Below are 15,395 nucleotides of genomic sequence, written 5' to 3'. Positions count from 1 at the left end.
TAAACAAACTACACCACGGTCGTTCCACCGCTAGCTTCCACCTGATTTTGCGTGTTTGAGGTCAATCAATCAATCAATCAATCAATCAATCAATCCATTTTTATTTGTCATATGTGACAGCGTGATGTTTGTAGTCTTATTTTGCCACTTGTTAGCAAAGCCTTTTTAATTGACGTACACGCTTAAAAAACTCACAAGTGGGGTAGTGACAAACACATTTTATGTCATAGAACAAAACGTGAAAATCTCTTAAGCTTGTGTTAACCACCTATTTTCGAGACAAGGAACCAGTAGTGCAAAAATGCTCATATGCAGGTTTTAGGACTCATTCCTGCAGCACTCTATAGAAACCAAAATAAGTAGTGAGCAGGACAAGGCAATGAACAGTTTTTTTCAGTGTCCGTTGCCAAATACCACACTGGTTGACTACTTTTGTATTCCGTTTGTTGATCCCAAATTCACATGTTCTTGGTGGCAGGGTAATTTTAGGAGGAATATAGTACATGCAAAAGGTGTACAGTATACTATACTTGATATTGTAGCTCAACATTCCCCCCTCCATCCTGTTTTTCTTGAACATTTGTTGTCCTCTTTTCTTTTGCTGGCTTCCCTCTCCTTCACTCCCAGCATTCACTCTCTCTTAACCACCCACTGCAGGGGAAGGGCGAGTGTGTGTGGAGTGTGTGGGAGAGAAAGAAAGACGAAAGAGAGAAAGAAAGGAAGAGTCAAATTTGTCTCTTCCAGAAACAAATGAACAGAGAGCTAAATATACTCCGACTGACAAATGAACTCTGCAATGAATTATGGCCTCATGACAAAACTCATCACACAATTTCTCCTCTTCAACCTGTTAAAATAAAGATTTTTCTCTTCACATGTATTCTTAGTCACTGGAACTGAGACAGTACTTTTCTGTCTCAGTAAGTCATAAAGAGATGGTTATGGTCTGAAATCTAATTACAATGTAGCAATAACAGCAGATGTATTTTTGAAACAAACATAACAGTGCAAAACAGCGAATCATACACAGATTGGTTGTGTATGTTTTCGTAATTGAAAGCATGACAGAGCCAGAGAGCATGTCTGCTCCACATTATGTAACACTTTATACTGTACAAATCCTACAAGCCAGTGTTATGAACGTTTCTGTCACTCTCCCCCACCACCAAATCCAGCCTCCACTCCTTCCATTTCTTTCACTTTTCTCTTTCTGCTAACGTTTGGTTCCATTCCATTCTGTGGTTGTTTTTTTTCTTAAATTCACCAATGCCACTTTAAAGGGTTAACCTTATGTTTATTTATTGATATGTATGGGATGCATCTAACCCAGACCACTGAATAACCCACATGTCATATCTAGCTTTCTACGTTGCTACATCTATGAAAAATTGTGACGGAAGATTTGCAATGTGTGAATGAGATTGTTGTAGTATTGATATAACAGAGGCCAATTCTTTCTGCCATAAATATATAGTCTCAAGTCAAAACGGAGATACCCCGATGACATCATTATTATCTTTTTAATCATTATTCAGACTTTAGAAAGCTTCCTCCAGACACGCAGAATACCTTAAACAACTGTTTTCACAGGATCAACTCCTCTAGTAAACTGAACTTCATGTGTACTATCCATAAATATGCCTTCAAATTGGCATATTTCATTATCATGAAAAAGACTGAGTGAACTGCTGCTAGCATGTCGACTGGAAATGAAATTGGCAAAATAGATGATCTCATAAGCTCTCATGTTTAAGAAGACTAAGAGTCTACAGCTGTGCTAACGGCTCTGCAACGCTGCACAAGTAAAGCTGATGTTATTAGGTATTTGGTCATAAAGTATTAAGACAAAATGGAAATATTATAACTCATACTGTGATCGTTTACATTTTGATGTAGTCCATAGCATCCTAGCTAGCTACTTTGTAGGATTGTGCAATGCTCTTACGCACAACCCAGTCTCTCTTGTGTGTTGGGAACAAAATGTTAAACAGAAGTACAGTATGTCCCAAAATGCCACAGTGTTACTATAAGGGGAGACTGTCTTCCCCACAAAAACACCCATATAAGTTGTTTGTTCAGGCAGGCTGGTTGGGGATGTTGGATGGGTCAAACAAACAAAGGACTTTCACCCAGGAGAGCAGGGTTTGAGTCCTGTGTTAGAATAAAAGTAAATAGCGAGTTTTTGTTTTAACTGTTGTTCAGCGTCACATGCAGAACCGGAAGTGAAGTAACATCTGTTTTTTAACCCAAACCACGATCTTTTTCTCAACCTAACTACAGGAAGTAGTTTTGTGGCTTAACATAACCAAACTGGGACCGTTTACGTTCAAAACCGCAACTGACATTCTCTGGTTTAGACATGAGTAGTCTTGCTTTGCCAGACCCTCCTCCAAAGCATGCTGAAGAAGGGTCTGGCTAGCATTGGGGATGGAAGAAAAAGGTGCTCTAGTTTAATGGCATTTCCTTAAACCAATCAGAATCGTCATGCGCGGCGCTAAGCTCCGCACAGAGCCGCTGCAAAATAGTCATGCGAGAGAAAACTCAGATTGGACAGATAGTCTAACTAGCTGTCTGGATTTACCCTGCAGAGATCTGAGGAGCAGTCAACAATTGTCCTCATTAATCCACCCAATTTAAAATTCCAACACAAAGAAAGCGGAAGAGACATGCATCCGGCGGAATTTCCTGCGGCACCGGGGCAATCCCAGAAGTGGAACATCAAGGATATAGACTAAGATATGACGACAGAAAACGCTCCTGTGGGTCGTCGGTTAGGAACAAACAAACCATGTCGTTGTCTGGTTTGGAGTAATTGTTGTTATCAGGGACATGCCACTATGTAATGAATCAAACTGCATCATATCACCCTTGTCATGCCGCTTTAGCAGCCTTACTGTGTTACCCATTTAGTATTATGCATCTAGCAACGGAGATGTGTGTGTGCATGTGTGTGTGTGTGTGTGTGTGTGTGTGTGTGTGTGTCCTGCAGCTCTGTCTGCTCCTAAATAGCCCTGCTGTCTCGGATGCAGTAAGGCGAATGAAAATGAGGAAAAGAGCAAGAAAGCTCGAGAATGGGAAACGCTGAGACGGAGAGAGACAGAAACAGAGAGAATGCACCTGTAGCACTCATCGGGTCGATTTGAATATCAAAGAAGGCAAGTTCACATGACCCTGTTTGCAGACAGGCCTGACCCTGGGAGTAGAGATGAAAGTAAAAGGAAATGTTTAAGGCTCACCTTTGTTCAGTCCTCTCATCATTAAGCACTACTCACTGCAATTCAAAAGGCAGTCAACTAGAGACACAAACAGCTGACAGAAAAGCCTTCAGAGAGAACAACATGGCTCTCTCTGAAGGTCACTATCAGGGGTTTGTGCTGATATTTCATACCTATGCAGGAACAATCAGTTTGAGTTTCATGGGGACAGGGAAAGGATTTCTGAGTCATACCAATGGCTCAGTACTTATTTGGGTGCTGAGATCTTACAACTCAAAGATTAGCTACAAACATAAGTGGCATGAGGTATGTTACAACATATGCATATATCATGCCTGTTCCTATGCAACATCAAGTATGAACAGCTTGTGACCTGTCTTAACAGCATCACAGTTTGCAATTCTGATAACTGAAAATGAGTCAGCGCATTTGAACTGTGCTATTTCAGAACATAAGACATGTGACATGGGTAATGTTATGCAAGCATTAGTGCCTCCACCCCAAATACCCAAATTCCCTGTGGGAAAGTTAAGTGAAAGTGAGCTGGAAAAATTGTTTGTGATTTGGCAGTGCAGTTGGAGCAAATCCTATATAACTTAATAATTATTTTTTTTAACTTGGGCCTTATTTTTGTAGCTTTGTCCATCATTGCCGTCCGTTATGATACACTGCACCTACCAAGTTAAAGCTGGGGTAGGCAGGTTTTTTGTGTCACTGGGCAAAAATCCCATTACAACCTTTCAGCATATTGTAATTCAAGTGGTCTGAGAAAAAACTAGACTTTTGCATCTCCCATTGGCTCAGTTGATTGTCTGATTGTCAGTCTGATTGGGCAAAAAGTCAGACAATCAGATGGGTTGCAGAAACAATCAGCAGACTATCAAATCCACTTTAATTCCGATGTCAAACTGAAAGTGCACACACCTGAAATGTTTCTAATAATTCCTCATTGCACATATAAACATAATAGTGTGTACACTAACACAGTAGGTCGACATTGAAGCAAGAAGTGGAACTGTAAACTGTGGTCTGCAAATCGATGTTCACAATGGACAGTTTGTTGAACTTCTTTGTAGCGATGTCACCGTGCTCGAGTTTGGCTACTATCTTTAGAAAATTCCACCCACCAAGTTGAAGGGTCATTTAACTCAGCCTCTTCCTGATGTCTAAAGCTGTCCATCAAAAACCTACAGATGAAGGTCCTGTCTAGATGGTAGCCCTAGATTTTTGAAAACTCTTGCAAGACTCGCTGCCCGACAACCTATCCTAACCTAACCCTTCGAGGTCGATGCCTAACTTTAACCATCGAACCATAACCATCCGAGGTCAATGCCTAACCATAACCATCAAACCTTAACCGTTCATGGTCAATGCCTAACCTCTATCATCTAACCTGAACCATTTGGGGTCAATCTCTAACCTCAACCATCCAACCATAACCATTTGAGGTCAATGCCTAACCTCAACGATCCAACCATAACCATTTGAGGTCAATGCCTAACCATAACCATCAAACCTTAACCACTTGGAATCAATACCTAACCTCAAACATCTAACCTAAACGATTTGGGTTCAATGCCGAACCATAACCATCAAACCTTAACCATTTGGGATCAATGCCTAACCCCTACCATCGAACCATAACCATTTAGGGTAAATCTCTAACCTCAAGCATCTAACCATAACCATTCAAGGTCAATACCTAACCTTAACCATCTCGCGTAACATTCGCAAATAATGGTTTACCATCTAGACACGACCACAGCGGGCCCTTCCGGTGCAAAGGAAAAATAAGTAGAATCCATACACTAGTGTCACTTTGGGAAACAGAATGCAGAACCAAAAGAGTAGTTCATGGGGCGGTTCGCTAGTCGCAGGTAAATCAAATGAACCGGCTCCATCCGTTAAACATTACCAAATCGCCTACTACTCAGATTGAAATGGGTTAAAACTAGAGCTCAAAGAACCACTTCAGAACAGTTTAACAGCAGCTCAAACTATTTTTGTGTTATTTTAAATCTCCCCTTTTTGTGATGCAGGCTCACCTCCTCTCAGTTTGACCCCTCAGGCTTCGTAAGAGCCTCACAGGTGGGCTGCTACTGTGTTACCTCATCTCTCTGTCACGCACATACACACAAAATCTCTTGTTTGAAGCTCAGGTTTTGGTTTGTGATTATCATGTACTTGTCTAACAAACCTTACATACCTGCCAACGTTGTGCTGTGAATAAGAGGGAGATTTTCTGAGGTATCGGTTGGAATTACCTACTCGCAACGCCCCATATAACCCTACACCACAAATTAATACAACAACGACTTTTAATGAGCCTTAAAACCTAAGCAATCTAAAATGTACAAAATGTACTGTGTGTAGTCTTGGTTCTCCTTGATGTGTATTTGCAAGCAATCGCAGAGTCAGGAAACATGTCTGCAACACTTTTTCTGAACTCATCACAAAATGAAAAATAAATGTTAATGAGTTGATGTTAGCAGTTCCCCTCTGTGACTCCACAGCCTGTTTATGTTATGCTGTTATGCTGCAATTAGAATGTTTGCTAACATAATTTTCCTGCCATGTACTACGCTAAAGTCTGCCCAGCATACTTTGCAACACGTATGATGTTTGCTGACGTGGCTAGCGTCTGTTCAAGAGGACAGGCATTTTGACGCATACTTCTTCTTTTTAGGAGCTGTTTATTCATTTTCAGTTCAGTTCATTGAGATTGTAACAGGAGCTTGAATGAACGGCACGTCAGGCCGAGTTGTTTGGGTTGGGTTGCCAGGTAGTACCACGACATATCCTACAGTCTGGATGTCACAGAAATTGTGAAACACCCATTTGAGTCATATCGCTATGAAAACCGAAGATTAGTGGGACAAATTACCAATCAGAAGCAGGGCAGGAGAAAGGGTTAAAAGTAGGGAGACTCTATTGCTGCTATTACTACTACTGCTGATGCTAATACTACTACTATTGTTAATTTGATAAATTGCCGCTAATGCTACTAGTACTGCTACAAGTGCTATTAGGCTAAGAGGTTCATGATACTAAAGTACTAGTAATACCACTACTAATAGCCTACTGCTATTAGCTATCTACTTCTAAAACTAACACTGGTAATACTATTACTATTGATGACACTATTACTGCTAAAACTACTACTACTGATGATATTACTACGTACTACCTCCTCTACTATAATCATAATGGTGCTAATGCTATAGGCTTTATACTACAACTTCTGCTACCACAACAGCTTCTGCTACAACTACAAAAGTATAAGTGACCTACTGTTACTGCAGGCACGGCGCCAGGATTCCAGTTTTGGATGGGCCAGACCAATTGTGGGTGGGCCTAAAATTAAAAACGTTATCAAATCACTGTTTAACCTAATACAAATGACTAGTATACTGTTATATTATCTGTGCTTACATTATAGAGATTTTAATAGCTTGATGCTCTTTCAATATTTTGTTGCATTGTAAAAAGATTCGGTGCATAGGACGGACCTATCCGCAATCGCTGTCCATGGTTCTGACCAAAGAAGAGCGCTTTGGAATCTCCATTACGCACCATACCTGGCTGTGCTATAGCGCATCGCATCTCTCTATAGACTGTAAAAGTCGTCAGGAATCTAAGTTCTGTTAGTATAACATGAGGCCGAATATTTTACAATTCTGTTTAATTGTTTTAAGTTTTCAACAATACAGATCAGCAACACAGCCCGACAGTTGACAATTGACAACGGCATCTGTCATGTAAAACAACAAGACTCAAGTTATTTCCTACCGAGACAAACTGTTACTTTAGTGTGATTCATGTTATAAACATGTTTAACAAAACGAAATAAATCACATAATAAGTCCTAAAGCATCATTGGCCATAACAAGAGAAAACCATAAGGGAAAAGAACTTAACGGTAACAAGCTGTTAGAAATAGAAATGCGCCTGTAGCGAGTTATGAATCGATTATTTGTATCCATATATCTCATATAATGACATAATACAATGCAGCCAGAGTAGCCTTCACATACATTACTGTTATCATCCTCTGGCGGTACACAATTAAACACAAAAAAAACCACGGAAAGAGTAATTTCCTCTTTTTCTCTCAGTTACTACTAAATTTAAACATATACTAAAATCATCTCTATTGTTTTTAAGTCGCCTCGCAGTCACACACACACACTGACACAACAACGCATTTCAGAAGCCATTATGGCTAACTTATCAGGCTAAAAAATAACTTGACTTGAAAACAACTGGGTAGGCTAAATTACATTCATATTACACTATACACCAAACGTGAAAGTAGATAGGCATGGGAGAAAGCATGAGAAGAATATTCATTCATTGCAAATCAATTTTTTTTAACAGAGCAGTAGGAAAAGGATGCTGTGGCCTACCTATCTCTCCGAAATTACAGGAGTAGTCGGCGGGGTTTGCTTTTGAAAATGTCAATGATTTCATCAATGTCAAGAGTTACTGTAAGCTCTCTCTCAAATGTCAACAGACAGAGGGACATTAGGCGAGAAGTAAGCATGGTGCTCCTATTTGGTGTTTTAATCCGGTTGACACTGGAAAAGACACGTTCAACTGTACAGGATGTCATTGGCAGTGTTATCAGAGCTTTTAAGAAAGCATGCATATTCGGGAAAACGTCCTCATTGCATATGTCCATCACTTCAACGAGACTTTTGAGATGTTCCCCTCTTTTTTTCTTCCTCTCTATGAGTTGCACAAACACTGCGAGCTCCGACTCTGATATGGTTATGTGGAAGCACTTCCCTGCATCATTGAGAGAGGTCACTATAGTGGCCAAGGTGGTGTCATTTGTATCAAGGCTAGGGGACATCAGGATTGCCGCAGATGCCATGAGGCCGTAGGTGTCACTGTGGAATCGACACAGTGGTTCAGTTCATTAATCTGACAGTCTATTAGCGCGTTGGAAATGTTGCGCAAGTCACTGTCACTCCTCACCCTTGTCAATTTCCCCAACGTGCATGTGACAGTACTTCCCTCAAATCGGCCTGGGAGCTTCCTTGAGCGGGGGGGGCAAACTGGGTACATCCCAGTTCTCGACATCATGATCCTCCATCATCTTATTTGTTGTTGCTAACATCTTTGAGAACGCACAGTCACCGGAGCGAATGTTTGTCAGTTCTTGTTTGAGGTTCTCAATCAAATCAACCGTGTCTGTCACAGATGTGGTGATGGACTGGAGGCTTTTAGACGTGAAGTCTGATTTACTGAACAACTGTTTAAAAAGTACAAGGAGGAATATGAACTTTTTTGTTCTGATCTGCTGAAGGAGTGACTGTGCCTCAATCTCACTCTGTCCCCCTTCTTCCGCGTACTGTGCCAGCACCTCCACGATAACATCATACAGAATGAAAACTTTTGTCACTGCGGCTGATCTTGAATCCCACCTGGTGTCACACCCTCGCTCCAATTCCAATGACCTCTGATCGGGCCGCATCTCTTTTTGCGCGTTAAGGAAACGGGCATGACGTGCGCTGCCGCACATGAAGGTGTGCAAGGTGTTGAGAGTGTCGAAAAAAGTTGAGGCATCTAGCGATGTCCGGGCCACAGCTGACAGGACGAGGTTTAACCTCTGAGAGTGACAGTGCACATAGACAGCGTTTTGAAAGGTGCCCTTAAGGATGGCTTGGACACCCCCCTTATGCCCAGCCATTACCGATGCACCATCAAACCCAAAACCAACGCAAAGGCTAGGGTCTAGTTCAAAAGGTGCGACAACTTCCAATATTTTCTGTGCTATCGCATCAGCAGTCATGTTGTCTGTCTACGAGGCCAACAGCGCGTTCTCTCACAGTCCCCATGTGTACATACCGTAAGCAAACGGCCACCAGCTGAGTTTTAGATACATCCTTACACTCGTCTGCTAAAATAGCATAGAAAGACCCCTCATGCAGTTCACGTTTAATCCGTCGCAACAGAAGAGTGCACGCAGCATCCAACAGGTCATTCTGAATTTCGTGACTGAGCATCTTTGCATTGCTAGGGATCGCATCTAGACGCTCTTGAGTTGCTTTGTCATGCCTGCAGACAAGTCTATAAAATTCCAGGAAATTACCTGCGTTTTTGAGCTCATCATTCTCCCGGTTGCCACGCAGGGGTACTTCTTGTTTGGCACAAGTGATAAGAACGTCCAGAATGACTTTGATGTGCTCCCGATTCCACTCTATGATTTCACCCTGTCTGCCATCTGTGTTGTTGAGTTGATGGATGACAGAGCCTCGCTCAGACATTGACAGTCTGTAATTGTTAAATTTATCCAGTGCAAACCTGTGCGATTTACTATTTTGGTGCTTTAAACAAGCGTGATTGAGGTGCTTCCAGTCCCGGTATCCAGTCTGGCTAAACTTCTCCTCCCTGCCCCGCTCACCAAAGTGCCTGCACATCTTACAGAAGACTGCATCCTTCCTAATGCTGTACTCAAGGAAATTGTATCTGCTATACCAGTGTGTAGAGAAACTCCTTGCTTTGTCACCTAATACTGTGACTGGATACTTGATCACTGGTTGAGTTGTGGGCTCATCCACTGAAGACAGATTCATAGGGCTGCTATCGTCCACTTGCGAGGCAGAGGCAGAGACACTAGCACCGGCGCTGGCCGCGCTGGCCGCGCTGGCCGCGCAGCCCGCGCTGGCCACACTGGCCGCGCTAGCATCTGGGGCCGTGGGTGGCAGAGACAAAGATGTGCTGCTGGGTGTTGTGGATCTCAGCTCTCCATCTCCTGGCTCAGAGACCGTTCGTGAACGTTTAAGATATCTAAACAACGACTGTTGCAACATTGTCCTTTGAAATGATTTTCACAACTGATCACTTGGAGCTAGCCTAGCATACCTGCCATAATGTCAAGCTACATCCGATCCAGAACCTCACTGTCTGCTGAACTTGCGCAGAAACATCAAAATAGACATATTAACCAGTTTTTTTATTTTATTAAATTGTTTTTGAAAACTAAACATTTAGACTATTTTAGCACAAATTATGAGATTATTTGCCAATTTTTAATAAATATATTAAGTTTTTATTTTTTTTAAGAAAAAGAAAAGTTTTGGGTGGGCCTGTTGAAAAGTGGGTGGGCCTAGGCCTGTCAGGCCCACCCATAACGCCATGCCTGTGTTACTGCAACTACAGATAGTTATTCAGCTGGTTCTAGTCTAGTCTGCTTGCTTCTACTACCATCACAAATAGCGCTGCTGAAAGTGGTATTCATACTATCAGGCTTCTAAGACAATTTAAGGGTCGAAACTGATCGACAGTTGGTGGTGGAAATATTCCAACAAACACTGCAAATCACCGGCAAGGGGCAAAAAAGAAGACTGCTAGTTAGCAAACTAAAGATTTTTTTTTTTTAAATCTGCATTGCAAATATTTTGTTAGAGGAAATTCAAGGGCGCCCTGGTTGAGCGTGCGCCCCCATGTACCAAGGTTCAGTGCAGCGGGCTGGGTTTGAGTCCAACCCGTCCCTTTTGTCATCCCCCCTCTCTCTACCCCCTTTCCTGTCTTCATCTGTCCTGTCAAATAAAGGCCAAAAAGCCCCAAAAAACATCTTTAAAAAAAAAAGAAAGGAAATGCATTCAACATGTGTATTAGAAAGGAAATGCATTTGTTTTCTAGACCTCAAGAATACACACATTATCATTTGGTAAGAAACACTATAACTACTAACAACATATAACTGCTTTTGTTGACGACAGGGCACCTTTAAAGGACAATTCCGGCGCAAAACGAACCTAGGGGTTAATAACAGATGTGTACCCACTCGATCACTCTCTGGGACATGTTTTCATGCTAATTGAAGGTGTTTGTAGCTTGAAACAAGCTAGCGCGGACCGCTGATTAGCTTACAACACTAGTATTCGGGGCACAGGGAAAGTAAAAACAAATCTCTATTTATACCACTTAAAAGGCTCAAAATATCACCAAACTTCAAAGGTAGCATAATGAGGGTCCCTAAATGTTAACCGAAGAATTGAGAACTTTGCAAGTGTACAGACAGTTTATTAAAAAAGATAGATTATAAAGACAGTCGCGTTCTCGTATACAGGGGGCCGCCGTCTTGGGAGCTACTGTCTTTCTAAACTATGTTTTTAATAAACTGTCTGTACACTTACAATGCTCTCAATGCTTCGGTTGAAGTGTGGTGATATTTTTAGCCGTTTTAGTGGCATAAATAGCGATTTGTTTTTACTTTTCCTGTGCCCCGAATACTAGTGTTGTAAGCTAATCAGCGGTCCGCGTTAGCTTGTTTCAAGCTACAAACACATTCGATTAGCATGAAAACATGTCCCAGAGAGCGACAGAGTTGTTACACATCTGTTAATAACCCCTAGGTTTGTTTTGCGCCGGAATTGTCCTTTAAATAAAGCCTAAAAACATAATTACAGTGGCACAAGAACAGAAGATTCAAGTCAGCGAACTGACTCAGTCAACTTGACTGTTTAACTGTACAGCAATAGCTATCTAAAGTTCACTAACAGCTAACATTAGCCGCCATAAGCTACTGGTCATACCAGACCAGGTAAGACTGTAGCAACAACCCCCTAAATGTGTACTGAACTGAACAAAGGTGTGTTATTCATACAACCTTTCACTTGTAAGACAATTAGTTATTTCGACTTTCAAAAGTTACATAGGCTCTTTAATCCAACATGTGCCTTCAAAGTGAGACTGTTATTTTAGGTTCATACAAATGTGACACCTTCGATGCTAAATTTCTATGTAAGAGTTTTAAATAACTGCAATTGTCAGAATAAAACAGCTTTCTTATAGACAGGCATCCACATAGATCATCTCGCCAATAAATATGAACGAATAACCTGCATCATATCCATTAATGCAGAGGTGGATGACAGTGAAGTATCTGGTTTTACATATTTTGGCCTCACATATCTGCAACCAGCCTCAGCCTGACTGTAATCACAACATCACCAGGGATCTATGTTTAGGCCCATATGCCTAAAACAGAAATTTCCCAGCAAGCTACAAATATTACTCATTACTCAGCAAACTGCAATATTATTGGATCATGAATAACAACAAAGCATTGCTGCTACGTTTTGTGTTGTGTGTGCCATTTAGAGCTCATTTCCACTGATCCTTTCTTTCTTAAAGCATCCATAGGCACATCTAGAAGCAGGGAAATATTGCATGAAACTGTTAGTGCGCCAGAAATGCCTCATTTCAGTCCAAGATGATTCAAACATGGCCTCTATCTGCTCTTGTTATTCCTGCTCTGTGTCTGTGCGGATTGCAGCGGATTGCGTTTTCCCAGGGCCATGCTGTGTGGATGGACGCGTACTTCTCCTATGCTCTCTGTTTTTTTTTTTTTACATGATGATGTAGTAACCTGATCTGATTGGGCCATTAACAGGTGTGACATGCGGAAAAAGGAGAAATCAGCATCCACGCAAAATCGATTATTTCTTACTCTTTTTCATATTAAAGATCAGTTTTTGGCGACGTAAACAGGCTATTTATTGTGCCATTTTTAAAGCGCATACAGGCTGGGTTTGTGCACAGGGGATTCCACCGCACAGACAACACACACTACATACAGTAGCTTATAGGGAAGACATCAGCACGCACACACACACACACACACACACACACACACACACACACACACACACACACACACACACACACACACACACACACACACACATATCCTCTTTTACGCACAAACACACATTTCCCTGTCATAGCCTAAACACAGCGGTGATGGAGGTAAATATTAAAAGAAAGACGCGCAGCCACCTATGAGAACAAAATCCACTATAAGCTCCCACGAAAGCCCTATTTTGCATCACTTCCAACAGTTTGACATCACTTACCAATCAAATTTACCTCATAAAGATTCGCGTCAGCTTGAACAAAGGCGAGAAAGTCAACAATCCACAAATAAAACGGGGACTTTAACCTCCATCATTTCCCTAGAAGAGCAGTAAAGCGGACAACAGGCCAGCTGGCGTCTCCTGTCATCTGCGCCTGTGTGGATGGATGGACGGATGGGGCTGCTGTAATAAAGACAGGTGATGGGAGAAATCAGGTAAACAGGCCCGTACCCGCTGATGTTTGCCAATGGAGGACCGGAACCGGATCGGATCTGTGCGTAATTCCTCCTCTGGGTGTGTGTGTGTGTGTGTGTGTGTGTGTGTGTGTGTGTGTGTGTGTGTGTGTGTGTGTGTGTGTGTTGTGTGCGGGTTGTGTCAGTCCCCGTACGGCCTGGGAAGCGTAGAGACGGAGATCGGGAGTGAAGACGAAAAAGACGAAGAAAGAGAAGAAACGCAGAGCATCGGCGGCGGTAGCATCGCCTCTCCTCCGTTCATGTTACACCGGAGACTGAGATACGTTCATTCCTGCCGGATATAACAGCAGACAACCCGATGTCACGCCTACGTCTCTCTCTCTCTCTCTCTCTCTCTCTCTCTCTCTCTCTCTCTCTCTCTCTCTCTCTCTCGCTCTCTCTCTCTCTCTCTCTCTCTCAAGAAAAAAATAAATCTTGTCACACGACTATTGTGTTGCCTTTAAGGGATCCTTGTAAATCCGTGGTTCCAAATCTGGTGCCTTCCATGACTGATCCAGTTCTGTCTAAATGCACAAATGCATCACTTTAAGACAGGGGTCAACGTTTTTTAGGCCCCCTAAGGGGCCTCTTAGTTGAAAGAGAGGGGGAGCAGGGACCCCCCCAACTACATATTGTATAAAAATTGAGTTGCCTTTACACATACATTTTTATGCTGTATACAATAGCTAGTAAGGTATTAAAATAATTATTATTGACATAGTCATATGTTAAACAAACGTCTCTCTTCGAGGATACGCCTATATCCTCGAAGCTTACACTCTAAGAAATATCTGTTGTATATTTTAACAGAAATTCCATAGAACGAGATTTTTCGTTCAGAGACGTTTTCAGAAGTTTACTAACTGAGCAGCTTTGTGTGAGAATTTAATAAAGTAGGCCTAACAGAAAATGTTCTGTATTTGAACTGCAGCTACACACATCATTTCTGTTTTTTAATTACGGCACAAAGTCCGGGTAACGAGCTGCCAGAACTTTTTCTGTTATTTTACAGATTTATTTCTTAGAGCTACCTTACCTACTGGCCAGTAAGCCTGTCATCAATGTTTAAAAACAAATTGACAAAAACGTCAAAATAAGCAACAAAAATGTTTAAAAAAGCGTCCAAAAATTCGGAAAAAGCCCAGTTTTGATTATTGGTGGGGTTTTAACCCCCCCGTCCCCCCCGCAAATGACCACAAACAGTATAGCCTGCCTGCGTACTATCAGCATGTTAGCATGCTAACGTACACATTTATCTTCAACACACCACAGTGCTTAACAACCTTACTAAGCTGCTTGCATGGCTGGAGACTTGTTTTCAGATAAACATGGGGGGCTATTGAATTGGGCAATGTGGAGGGGAGAGTTATGCTGCTGGCCTGTGCAGTTGTATCACAAGGAAATGAGGCGTTATTATGGAACCCACGCAATTTCGAGGCAAGACCCGCCATTCAATAGCATTCACACACTACTATTGGCCAGGCGTCCATGCTTACACAAGGTAACGTAACCCGATTTGTTCAGGTTCTATCCCCTGACCAGTCGACTATCCTAACCCTAACCACTCGATGTCAATGCCTAACCCCAACCAGCCGAGCTGCTTCGTAGGGCGGGACTTGCCTCGAACTTTCGTGGGATCCATAGTAACCCGTCTGAGACCTGAAAGTTGTCTCATCGGCCCCTATAAATTAAGATTTGTGCACACCTTGTCATTTTTGTAATGCAGTAGCTAAGTTTAAAAAGTCCTTCTTATTTTTCAAGTTATGAAGAATGACCTAAAATCCATAATAACTAAGAAATGTCCCAAGTCTGTCATATGGAAAAATGAATCAGCCTTGGAATTTAATAAAGTGATGGATGACTTTGTGCACCTGAGGAAGGCGAGAAGAAAAATCACCTGGTAAAAAGTTAATGTCTTGTTCACGGTTGGTTAATTTGAGTTTGGCAGGCTGTATGATCAGTGGGGGTTTCATTTCTCATAATTGACAAAACTCCTTCAAAGCCACAGAAGAATACAAATTCTACTGTTTTCACAGGCTGAGTCATACTCCTCATGACATTTCAGTGTAAAATCTGAA

General features: G+C 41.9%; 1 protein-coding gene across 10 annotated transcripts in view; it reads right to left on the bottom strand.

Annotated features, from left to right (window-relative positions):
• The window catches only part of peli3 (pellino E3 ubiquitin protein ligase family member 3), a 38,475-nt gene extending 24,817 nt beyond the window's left edge, over positions 1-13,658 (bottom strand). For 2 of the 10 annotated variants that reach the window (XM_031290631.2, XM_031290650.2), the window contains exons 1-2: positions 13,316-13,658; positions 531-651 (exon numbers count right to left, since the gene is read on the bottom strand). In XM_031290631.2, coding sequence (XP_031146491.1) covers positions 531-580 — 50 coding nt within the window. In that variant the 5' untranslated portion in view covers positions 581-651; positions 13,316-13,658. The other 8 variants (XM_031290665.2, XM_031290673.2, XM_031290682.2 and 5 more) reach the window with 5 other exon arrangements.
• Between the last annotated feature and the right edge of the window lie 1,737 nt (positions 13,659-15,395).

The sequence above is a fragment of the Sander lucioperca genome, chromosome 17, assembly GCF_008315115.2.
Source record: "Sander lucioperca isolate FBNREF2018 chromosome 17, SLUC_FBN_1.2, whole genome shotgun sequence".
Taxonomy (NCBI): domain Eukaryota; kingdom Metazoa; phylum Chordata; class Actinopteri; order Perciformes; family Percidae; genus Sander; species Sander lucioperca.
This window is presented reverse-complemented; position numbering and strand designations above follow the sequence as displayed.